The following is a 12,248-nucleotide window of genomic DNA, read 5'->3' on the forward strand; positions in this document are numbered from 1 at the left end:
CTCCTATTCCAGCTCTATCACTACAGACAGCATGTCTCTCAGGTGAGTTGAACTTGACAACCATAAGTGTGTGTGTGTGTGTGTGTGTGCACCACAATGTTTTAACTTTTGATTTTGTTCTAGAATGGACCACATATGTTTGGAAGGACAGTTCATCTGTCAGGAAAGGATACTCAGTGGGTAAGCTCTTTCTAGGCCTTCTAGTCCATGACCGTTTTCCCCACAGATAAGCAACACAGTTGAAGCCTGAAGTTTACATACACCTTAGCCAAATACATTTAAACCCAGTTTTTCCACAATTCCTGACATTAAATCCTAGAGAAAATTCCCTGTTTTAGGTCAGTTAGGATCACCATTTTATTTTAATAAAGTGAAATGTCAGAATAATAATAGAGAGAATTATTTATTTCAGCTTTCATTTCTTTCATCACATTCCCAGTGGGTCAGAAGTTTACATACACTCAATTAGTATTTGGTAGCATTGCCTTTAAATTGTTTAACTTGGGTCAAATGTTTCGGGTAGCCTTCCACAAGCTTCCCACAATAAGTTGGGTGAATTTTGCCCACACATTTTCTGCCCACACATTTTCTATAGGATTGAGGTCAGGGCTTTGTGATGGCCACTCCAATACCTTGACTTTGTTGTCCTTAAGCCATTTTGCCACAACTTTGGAAGTATGCTTGGGGTCATTGTCCAGTTTGAAGACCCATTTGCGACCAAGCTTTAACTTTCTGACTGATGTCTTGAGATGTTGCTTCAATATATCCACATAATTTTACTACCTCGTGATGCCATCTATTTTGTGAAGTGCACCAGTTCCTCCTGCAGCAAAGCACCCCCACAACATGATGCTGCCACCCCCATGCTTCACTGTTGGGATGGTGTTCTTTGGCTTGCAAGCCTCCCCCTTTTTCCTCCAAACATAGCGACGGTCATTATGGTCAAACAGTTCTATTTTTGTTCCATCAGACCAGAGGACATTTCTCCAAAAAGTACGATATTTGTCCCCATGTGCAGTTGCAAACCGTAGTCTGGCTTTTTTATGTCGGTTTTGGAGCAGTGGCTTCTTCCTTGCTGAGCGGCCTTTCAGGTTATGTCGATATAGGACTCGTTTTACTGTGGATATAGATACTTTTGTACCTGTTTCCTCCAGCATCTTCACAAGGTCCTTTGTTGTTCTGGGACTGATTTGCACCTTTCGCACCAAAGTACCTTCATCTCTAGGAGACAGAAAGCATCTCCTTCCTGAGCGGTATGACGGCTGCGTGGTCCCATGGTGTTTATACTTGCGTACTATTGTTTGTACAGATGAACGTGGTACCTTCAGGCGTTTGGAAATTGCTCCCAAGGATGAACCAAACTTGTGGAGGTCTACAATTTTTATCCGAGGTCTTGGCTGATTTCTTTGATTTTCCCATGATGTCAAGCAAAGAGGCACTGAGTTAAAAGGTAGGCCTTGAAATACATCCACAGGTACACCTCCAATTGACTCACATGATGTCAATTAGCCTATCAGAAGCTTCTAAAACCATGACATCATTTTCTGGAATTTTCCAAGCTGTTTAAAGGCACAGTCAACTTAGTGTATGTAAACTTCTGACCCACTGGAATTGTGATACAGTGAATTATAAGTGAAATAATCTGTCTGTAAACAATTGTTGGAAAAATTACTTTTGTCATGCACAAAGTAGATGTCCTAACTGACTTGCAAAAACTATAGTTTGTTAACAAGAAATTTGTGGAGTGGTTGAAAAATGAGTTTTAATGTCTCCAACCTAAGTGTATGTACACTTCCCACTTCAACTGTATTATCAAATCAAATTGTATTGGTCACGTACAAAGGGTTAGCAGATGTTATTGTGAGTGTAGCGTGTAGCGAAATGCTTGTATACAGACTTTCCGCTAGTCTTTGAATATAATTTATGTTGGGTTAAAATGATGAATAGTCTATTTGAGTAAGCTGTTCATTTCCGGTCCTCTGAGCCATAGGTTCAAATGTTGTTGTTGTTGTTGTTGTTGTTGTTGTTGAATCGGAACCCTGTCGACTAATACAGCAGGTGGTGAAGAAGTTCATGGGTCTGGTCCATAAGTACAACATGCCAGTGTTCCTGGTGGACACAGCCTCCCTAGGCCTCCTGTCTCAGGACTCTATGCTGCTGAGAGACAGCCAGGTTAAAGAACCCCACTGTACTTTCCTCTGCACTAACAGAGACGTCCTCACCTTCGCTCTGCTCAACAACCTTTGGAAATACGACGTAAGGAATTAAGTGACACTCGGCTATAGATAACAAGAGCTAGATGTAGAGCTAGATGTAGAGCTGTAGAGCTAGATGTAGAGCTAGATATAGAAATATAGAGCTGTAGAGCTAGATATAGAGTGAGATGTAGAGCTGTAGAGTGAGCTATAGAGCTGTAGAGTGAGATGTAGAGCCAGATATAGATATATAGAGCTAGCGATATAGAGCTGTAGAGCTAGATGTACAGATGTAGAGCTAGATGTACAGATATAGAGCTAGATGTACAGATATAGAGCTAGATGTAGAGATGTAGAGCTAGATGTACAGATATAGAGCTAGATGTAGAGATGTAGAGCTAGATGTACAGATATAGAGCTAGATGTAGAGATGTAGAGCTAGATGTACAGATATAGAGCTAGATGTACAGATATAGAGCTAGATGTACAGATATAGAGCTAGATGTAGAGCTAGATGTACAGATGTAGAGCTAGATGTACAGATATAGAGCTAGATGTAGAATTGTTTGTCTAATAACGTGCTCATTTGATTTGTTTTCATTCCAGAGCTTTGTTTTCATTGTAGTTGAGAACGTCATTGTAGTGATGTGTTCGACTCCTCTGACTTGTCCACTGGTTATTTGAGCAGAAGCCTGGGTTTTATTCATTAGTACACACCGTAGCTAAATGTTTTTCAATGGAAAATGAACTATTGGACAAGTTTCTGTCCTTTTCCTTCCTTTTTGTGCCAAATGAACACATCTGTCTGTTGTGATCAGGCTGGTTTGGTGGCAGCAGCTGAAGAGAAGGGCTTTGAACTGTTGGAGGTGCGAGGGAAAGACCCTCGATTGGTCAGCATGGACGACCTATCAGGAAACGAGATCCCCCTCCACTTCCTGTTCCGTCTCCAAGGTTACGTGGTCCATGTGGTGGTCCTGTACGAGCGCAGCGGGAACTACCTGTGGCATGGCGTCCTGCGACTCAAACCAAACATGGACAGGAAGTTCGCCCCCTTCAGAAGGCTGGACTATGGCCGCAACGCTGGAGCCTATGACAGGTGGGTGTATTCACATCGTAGCACACCGTAGTAAAACCTTTTGAAACAGTACTTTTTGCAACGGAAACAATAGTATCTTATTGGATAAGTAAAAGTTAGTGCCGTCCCGTTTTGTCTCGTTTGGTTTCTAGTGAATACATCCTTTCCTCTGTACCGGCTTCTTCTGTAAAACCTCCCATTCCTTAGAATAGTCCAGAAACCACATCGGAAACGGTCAAACGTGCTCTTGACAAGTCGTACAGTACATTATAACTGCATCTGACTGCGTTCTACCTGCAGACGCTGAGTATTTGTCAGTAACCACAGAAGGCTGGAGATTGCAAGAAAACTTAGCTTGGTTGTCTCTCTCCTGTCAGGCCAGAGCTGGTTCTGACCACGTTGGACGGGCAGGATGTCCGGATCCCTAGGAACATCTCTGGATTCCTGACTGAATATTCCCAGGCTCGTTTTCTGGAGTGTAGATACAGGGATGCACGCTCCTTCTTCCAGGTCTGTGGTTTCATGTCTCACTATTTCGTAGTGTGCCTCACTGTTTTACAACATTTTGTCACGTTACAGCCTTATTATAAAATTGATTCAATCGTTTTTTCCCCCCTCATCAATCTATACACAATACCCCATAATGACATCACAATACCCCTTAATGACATCACAATACCCCTTAATGACATCACAATACCTCATAATGACATCACAATACCCCTTAATGACATCACAATACCCCATAATGACAAAGCAAAAACCTTTTTCTTTTTTTTAAATGTGTGCTAATTTCTATCACATTTACATAACTATTCAGACTCTACTCAGTACTTTGTTGAAGCACCTTTGGCAGTGATTACAGCCTTGAGTCTTCTTGGGTATGACGCTACAAGCTTGGCACACCTATATTTGGGGAGTTACTCCCATTCTTCTCAGCAGATCCTCTCAAGCTCTGTCAGGTTGGATGGGGAGCATCACTGCACAACTATTTTCTGGTCTCTCCAGAGTTGTTCGATCAGTTTCAAGTCCAGGCTCTGGTTGGGCCACTCAAGGACATTCAGAGACTTGTTCCAAAGCCACTCCTGCATTGTCTTGGCTGTGTGCTTAGGGTCGTTGTCCTGTTCGAAGGTCAACCTTCGCCCCCAGTCTGAGGTCCTGAGCACTCTGGAGCAGGTTTTCATCAAGGATCTCTCTGTACTTTGCTCCGTTCATCTTTGCCTCGATCCTGACTAGTCTCCCAGTCCCTACCATGCTTCACCGTAGGGATGGTGCCAGGTTTCCTCCAGACGTGACGCTTGGCATTCAGGCCAAAGAGTTCAATCTTGGTTTCATCAGACCAGAGAATCTTGTTCCTCATGGTCTGAGAGTCTTTAGGTGCCTTTTGGCAAACTCCAAGCAGGCTGTCATGTGCCTTTTACTGAAGAGTGGCTTCCATCTGACCACTTTACCATAAAGTCCTGATTGGTGGAGTGCTGCAGAGATGGTTGTCCCTCTGAAAGGTTCTCCCATCTCCACAGAGGAACTCTGGAGCTCTGTCAGAGTGACCACTGGTCACCTCCCTGACCAAGGCCCTTGTCCCCCGATGGCTCAGTTTGGCCGGACGGACAGCTCTAGGAAGAGTCTTGGTGGTTACCAACTTCAGTTCTTGGAGACCTTCAATGCTGCAGACATTTTTTGGTACCCTTCCCCAGATCTGTACCTCGACTCAATCCTGCCTCGGAGCTCTACGGACAATTCCTTCAACCTCATGGCTTGGTTTTTGCTCTGACATGCACTGTCAACTGTGGGACCTTATATAGACAGGCATGTGCCTTTCCAAATCATGTCCAATCAATTTAATTTGCCACAGGTGCACACCAATCAAGTTGATCAATGGAAACAGGAAGCACCTGAGCTCAATTTAGAGTCTCATAGCAAAGGGTAGTTATGTAAATACGTAATTTCTGTTTTTAACTTTTAATACATTCGCAAACATTTCTAAAAACCTGTTTTTGCTTTGTCATTACGGGGTATTGTGTGTGTGTGTGTGTGTGTGTGTGTGTGTGTGTGTGTGTAATAATATTTAATCAATTTTGGAATAAGGCTGTAACGTAATAAAATGTGGAGAAAGTCAAGGGGTCTGAATACTTTCTGAAGGCAGGGCCCATAGGAACCATAGGACCCATAGTGCCCATAGGACCTTTGGTTTAGTCCACTAGCTGAGTGTTGTTCCCTGCTGTTGAATCAGCTGTATCCCAAGTTTGACATTAAGATTCCAGCCTTTGGTTTAGTCCACGGCATCTAACCAGCATTGTTCCCTGTTGGATCAGCTGTACCCTGATGACACGTCTCCTGAGGCAATGAACTTCAGGATGAAGGCTAAGGCTCTGCTCCACCTAGCTGCCAGGATCCTCACTGAGCTCCGAGTCCCCTTCTGGCTGAGTAGTGGTACCTGCCTGGGTAAGACTCTACATAACCCTAACTCTACATAACAACAACCCTACATAACCCTAACTCTACATAACAACAACCCTACATAACCCTAACCCTACATAACCCTAACTCTACATAACAACCATACATAACCCTAACCCTACATAACATCAACCCTACATAACCCTAACTCTACATAACAAAAACCCTACATAACCCTAACCCTACATAACCCTAACTCTACATAACCCTAACTCTACATAACCCTAACTCTACATAACCCTAACCCTACATAACCCTAACCCTACATAACCCTAACCTACATAACAACAACCCTAACCCTAACCCTACATAACCCTAACCCTACATAACCCTAACCCTAACATAACCCTAACTACATAACTACATAACCCTAACCCTACATAACAACAACCCTAACTCTACATAACAACAACCCCTAACATAACCCTAACTCTACATAACAACAACCCTACATAACCCTAACCCTCTACATAACAACAACCCTACATAACCCTAACGCTACATAACAACAACCCTACATAACCCTAACTCTACATAACAACAACCCTACATAACCCTAACCCTACATAACCCTAACTCTACATAACAACAACCCTACATAACCCTAACCCTAACTCTACATAACAACCATACATAACCCTAACTCTACATAACAAAAACCCTACATAACCCTAACCCTACATAACCCTACATAACCCTAACCCTACATAACCCTAACTCTACATAACAACAACCCTACATAACCCTAACTCTACATAACAACAACCCTACATAACCCTAACTCTACATAACAACAACCCTACATAACCCTAACCCTACATAACCCTAACCCTACATAACAACAACCCTACATAACCCTAACCCTAACTCTACATAACAACCATACATAACCCTAACTCTACATAACCTAACCCTACATAACCCTAACCCTACATAACCCTAACTCTACATAACAACAACCCTACATAACCCTAACCCTACATAACAACAACCCTACATAACCTTAACCCTACATAACCATAACCCTAACCCTACATAACCCTAACCCTACATAACCCTAACCCTACATAACAATAACCCTAACTCTACATAACAACAACCCTACATAACCCTAACTCTACATAACAACAACCCTACATAACCCTAACTCTACATAACAACAACCCTACATAACCCTAACTCTACATAACAACAACCCTACATAACCCTAACCCTACATAACAACAACCCTACATAACCCTAACCCTACATAACCCTAACCCTACATAACAATAACCCTAACTCTACATAACAACAACCCTACATAACCCTAACGCTACATAACAACAACCCTACATAACCCTAACTCTACATAACAACAACCCTACGTAACCCTAACCCTACATAACCCTAACTCTACATAACAACAACCCTACATAACCCTAACCCTAACTCTACATAACAACCATACATAACCCTAACTCTACATAACCTAACCCTACATAACCCTAACCCTACATAACCCTAACTCTACATAACAACAACCCTACATAACCCTAACCCTACATAACCTAACCCTACATAACCCTAACCCTACATAACCACCCTACATAACCCTAACCCTACATAACCCTAACCCTACATAACCCTAACCCTACATAACAATAACCCTAATAACCCTAACTACATAACAACAACCCTACATAACCCTAACTCTACATAACAACAACCCTACATAACCCTAACGCTAACATAACAACAACCCTACATAACCCTAACTCTACATAACAACAACCCTACATAACCCTAACCCTACATAACCCTAACTAACTCTACATAACAACAACCCTACATAACCCTAACCCTAACTCTACATAACAACCATACATAACCCTAACTCTACATAACAAAAACCCTAACCCTACATAACCCTACATAACCCTAACCCTACATAACCCTAACTCTACATAACAACAACCCTACATAACCCTAACCCTACATAACAACAACCCTACATAACCCTAACTCTACATAACCCTAACTCTACATAACCCTAACTCTACATAACCCTAACCCTACATAACCCTAACTCTACTTAACAACAACCCTACATAACCCTAACTCTACATAACAACAACCCTACATAACCCTAACTCTACATAACCCTAACCCTACATAACAACAACCCTACATAACAACAACCCTACATAATCCTACCTACAGTATCATTACCTGCAGTATCATTACCTACAGTATCATTACCTATAGTATCACTCCCTATAGTATCACTCCCTACAGGTTAACATGGCCTTCGTCTCTACTCCCTATAGTATCACTCCCTACAGGTTAACATGGCCTTCGTCTCTACTCCCTATAGTATCACTCCCTATAGTATCACTCCCTATAGTATCACTCCCTACAGGTTAACATGGCCTTCGTCTCTACTCCCTATAGTATCACTCCCTATAGTATCACTCCCTACAGTATCACTCCCTACAGGTTAACATGTCCTTCGTCTCTACTCCCTATAGTATCACTCCCTACAGGTTAACATGGCCTTCGTCTCTACTCCCTATAGTATCACTCCCTACAGTATCACTCCCTACAGGTTAACATGTCCTTCGTCTCTACTCCCTATAGTATCACTCCCTACAGGTTAACATGGCCTTCGTCTCTACTCATCTCTCCACAGGTTGGTTTCGGCAGTGTGGCATCATTCCCTACAGTAAAGATGTGGACCTGGGCATCTGGATTAAAGACTACAGACATGATATCTCTCAAGCTTTTCAAAAGGCTGGCCTTCCGTTGAAACACAAGTTTGGAAAGGTACAGTTTCAGATCATAAAGTGTACTATTAGAAACATGTTGATTCATTATGTGTGGTTCAAATGGCACCCTATTCTATAGTGCACTACTTTTGACCTGAGTCCTGGTCACTAGTAGTGAACTAAATAGTGAATAGGGTGCCATTTCAGACGTATACTCAGTCAACGTGTTGTATCTGTCTCTGTGGAGGATAGCCTGGTACCGTCCTTCCAGGGTTAATGTTGTTATGTGTCTCTGTGGAGGATAGCCTGGTACCGTACCAGGGTTAATGTTGTTATGTCTCTGTGGCCTGTTAGGGTTAATGTTGTTATGTGTCTCTGTGGAGGATAGCCTGGTACCGTCCTTCCAGGGTTAATGTTGTTATGTGTCTCTGTGGAGGATAGCCTGGTACCGTCCTTCCAGGGTTAATGTTGTTATGTGTCTCTGTGGAGGATAGCCTGGAACTAGGGTTAATGTTGTTATGTGTCTCTGTGGAGGATAGCCTGGTACCGTCCTTCCAGGGTAAATGTTGTTATGTGTCTCTGTGTAGGTGGAGGATAGCCTGGAACTGTCCTTCCAGGGTTAATGTTGTTATGTGTCTCTGTGGAGGATAGCCTGGTACCGTCCTTCCAGGGTTAATGTTGTTATGTGTCTCTGTGTAGGTGGAGGATAGCCTGGAACTGTCCTTCCAGGGTTAATGTTGTTATGTGTCTCTGTGGAGGATAGCCTGGAACTGTCCTTCCAGGGTTAATGTTGTTATGTGTCTCTGTGTAGGTGGAGGATAGCCTGGAACTGTCCTTCCAGGGTTAATGTTGTTATGTGTCTCTGTGTAGGTGGAGGATAGCCTGGAACTGTCCTTCCAGGGTTAATGTTGTTATGTGTCTCTGTGGAGGATAGCCTGGAACTGTCCTTCCAGAGTTAATGTTGTTATGTGTCTCTGTGTAGGTGGAGGATAGCCTGGAACTGTCCTTCCAGGGCCTGGATGTTAAACTGGACATTTTCTTCTTCTATGAGGAAACTGACGTTGTGTGGAACGGAGGAACTCAAGCTAAGAGTGGGAAGAAATTCAAGTAAGTCTCTGTTTTACTCTACTGTATGTTATAGAGCTGAGTCACAGTTGCTTAGTGATAGACTATAACAAACGACTGCTAAGAAGTCTTCAGTTCATTGAACGTCGGGCTTTAAAAAATAATATACAGATACAGTGGGGCAAACAAGTATTTAGTCAGCCACCAATTGTGCAAGTTCTCCCACTTAAAAAGATGGGAGAGGCCTGTAATTTTCATCATTGGTACACTTCAACTATGACAGACAAAATGAGGGGAAAAAATCCAGAAAACCACATTGTAGGATTTTTAATGAATTTATTTGCAAATTATGGTGGAAAATAAGTATAAGGTCAATAACAAAAGTGTATCTCAATACTTTGTTATATACCCTTTGTTGGCAATGACAGAGGTCAAACGTTTTCTGTAAGTCAAGGTTTTCACACACTGTTGCTGGTATTTTGGCCCATTCATCCATGCAGATCTCCTCTAGAGCAGTGATGTTTTGGGGCTGTTGCTGGGTAACACGGTCTTTCAACTCCCTCCAAAGATGTTCTATGAGTTGAGATCTGGAGACTGGCTAGGCCACTCCAGGACCTCCAGAACTCCTTCATTGCCCGGGCGGTGTGTTTGGGATCATTGTCATGCTGAAAGACCTATATATATATATTATATATATATATATATATATATATATATAATATATATATATATATATATATATATATATTATATATATATATATATATATATATATATATATATATATATATATATATATATATATATATATATATATATATATATATATATATATATATATATATATATATATATATATATATATATATATATATATATATATATATATATAATATATATATATATATATATATATATATATATATATATATTATATATATATATATAATATATATATATATATATTATATATATTATATATATATATAGTGTATATTTTAAAGATGTTTTTGATAGCATTCCAGACTTACTAACCAGAGACTCCTACCCATTCTGTTAGGTATGTGTTCCCCAAGTTTACTCTCTGCTGGACTGAGCTGATGGACCTGAAGGTGCGTGTCCCCTGTGAGACGGTAGACTATGTATCAGCTAACTATGGTCCTACCTGGAACACACCTGTAAAGACCTGGGACTGGAAGAGCTCTCCGCCCAACGTGCAGGACAACGGGGTGTGGCCTGTCAGGGAGTGGGATGAGGTCATCCAGGTGTACTGACATACTGCTACACTACATATGAGTAGACTACATTGGAGTACACTTAAACCACACAGAAGAAAATGGACTGAAACAGGGAGGGACTGTCGATCTGGACTGTCGATCTGGACCGTCGATCTGGACCGTCGATCCTGTTTTTGTACATTTTGCTACGGCGTGCACTATGCGACCCTGAGTACACTCTTCCGAAGTACACTACACCTGAAAACCCCACACCAAAGTAGAAACTCTAAAGACTACTACTAAGGGTGTGAGTCTGAGCTGCTGGCTTACCATTGGCTGCTGGCTTACCATTGGCTGCTGGCTTACCATTGGCTGCTGGCTTACCATTGGCTGCTGGCTTACCATTGGCTGCTGGCTTACCATTGGCTGCTGGCTTACCATTGGCTGCTGGCTTACCATTGGCTGCTGGCTTACCATTGGCTGCTGGCTTACCATTGGCTGCTGGCTTACCATTGGCTGCTGGCTTACCATTGGCTGCTGGCTTACCATTGGCTGCTGGCTTACCATTGGCTGCTGGCTTACCATTGGCTGGTTGGTTGTGAACTGCAGACTACTACTGGACTCTCTTCCTCCTTTGGACTGAAGCAACTGTCTATTGATATGTAATGTGTTTCCTTGTTTGAAATACTGTATTACGTTGACAAAAAGATGTCATAGACATTTTAATAGCTACTGACATGTTGGGTAGGCCCAGGGGAAGGCCATATTACGGCCATGCTTACCTGATATCGGGTTATTATGGCCTTGATTACTTGATATCGGGTTATTACGGCCTTGGTTACTTGATATCGGGTTATTACGGCCTTGGTTACTTGATATCGGGTTATTACGGCCTTGGTTACTTGATATCGGGTTATTACGGCCTTGGTTACTTGATATCGGGTTATTACGGCCTTGGTTACTTGATATCGGGTTATTACGGCCTTGGTTACTTGATATCGGGTTATTACGGCCTTGGTTACTTGATATCGGGTTATTATGGCCTTGGTTACTTGATATGGGGTTATTATGGCCTTGGTTACTTGGTGGCAGGGTAGCCTAGTGGTTAGAGCGTTGGTCTAGTAACAGGAAGATTGCAAGTTCAAACCCCCGAGCTGACAAGGTACAAATCTGTCATTCTGCCCCTGAACAGGCAGTTAAACCCACTGTTCCTAGACCGTCATTGAAAATAAGAATTTGTTCTTAACTGACTTGCCTAGTTAAATAAAGGTTAAATAAATATTGGGTTATTATGGCCTTGGTTACTTGAAGTGCTAGGTGGTGGTGATGACCACGGACTGAACTTGATTATTGGGTGTGTCCCAAATTGTACCATATTTCCTACGTAGTGCACTATATTGGGAGTGGACATTATGTTCATATTTTATATATTTTATGCCTCTTGTGTTTCAGGAATCATTGATTTGCCGATAAATCGTATCTTACTTTCGTA

At 41.9% G+C, this 12,248-nt stretch overlaps 1 protein-coding gene across 1 annotated transcript in view; it reads left to right on the top strand.

Moving 5' to 3' along the window:
- Window positions 1-12,248, top strand: part of fktn (fukutin) — a 12,540-nt gene extending 292 nt beyond the window's left edge. Inside the window, exons 1-9 of the mRNA XM_042302771.1 lie at window positions 1-42; window positions 124-180; window positions 2,056-2,256; window positions 3,014-3,291; window positions 3,648-3,780; window positions 5,583-5,712; window positions 8,399-8,532; window positions 9,457-9,581; window positions 10,600-12,248. The exon at window positions 1-42 is cut by the window's left edge and continues 292 nt beyond it. Coding sequence (XP_042158705.1) covers window positions 1-42; window positions 124-180; window positions 2,056-2,256; window positions 3,014-3,291; window positions 3,648-3,780; window positions 5,583-5,712; window positions 8,399-8,532; window positions 9,457-9,581; window positions 10,600-10,813 — 1,314 coding nt within the window. The 3' untranslated portion in view covers window positions 10,814-12,248. The remainder of the gene's footprint in view (window positions 43-123; window positions 181-2,055; window positions 2,257-3,013; window positions 3,292-3,647; window positions 3,781-5,582; window positions 5,713-8,398; window positions 8,533-9,456; window positions 9,582-10,599) is intronic.

Source organism: Oncorhynchus tshawytscha, linkage group LG20, assembly GCF_018296145.1.
Source record: "Oncorhynchus tshawytscha isolate Ot180627B linkage group LG20, Otsh_v2.0, whole genome shotgun sequence".
NCBI lineage: Eukaryota > Metazoa > Chordata > Actinopteri > Salmoniformes > Salmonidae > Oncorhynchus > Oncorhynchus tshawytscha.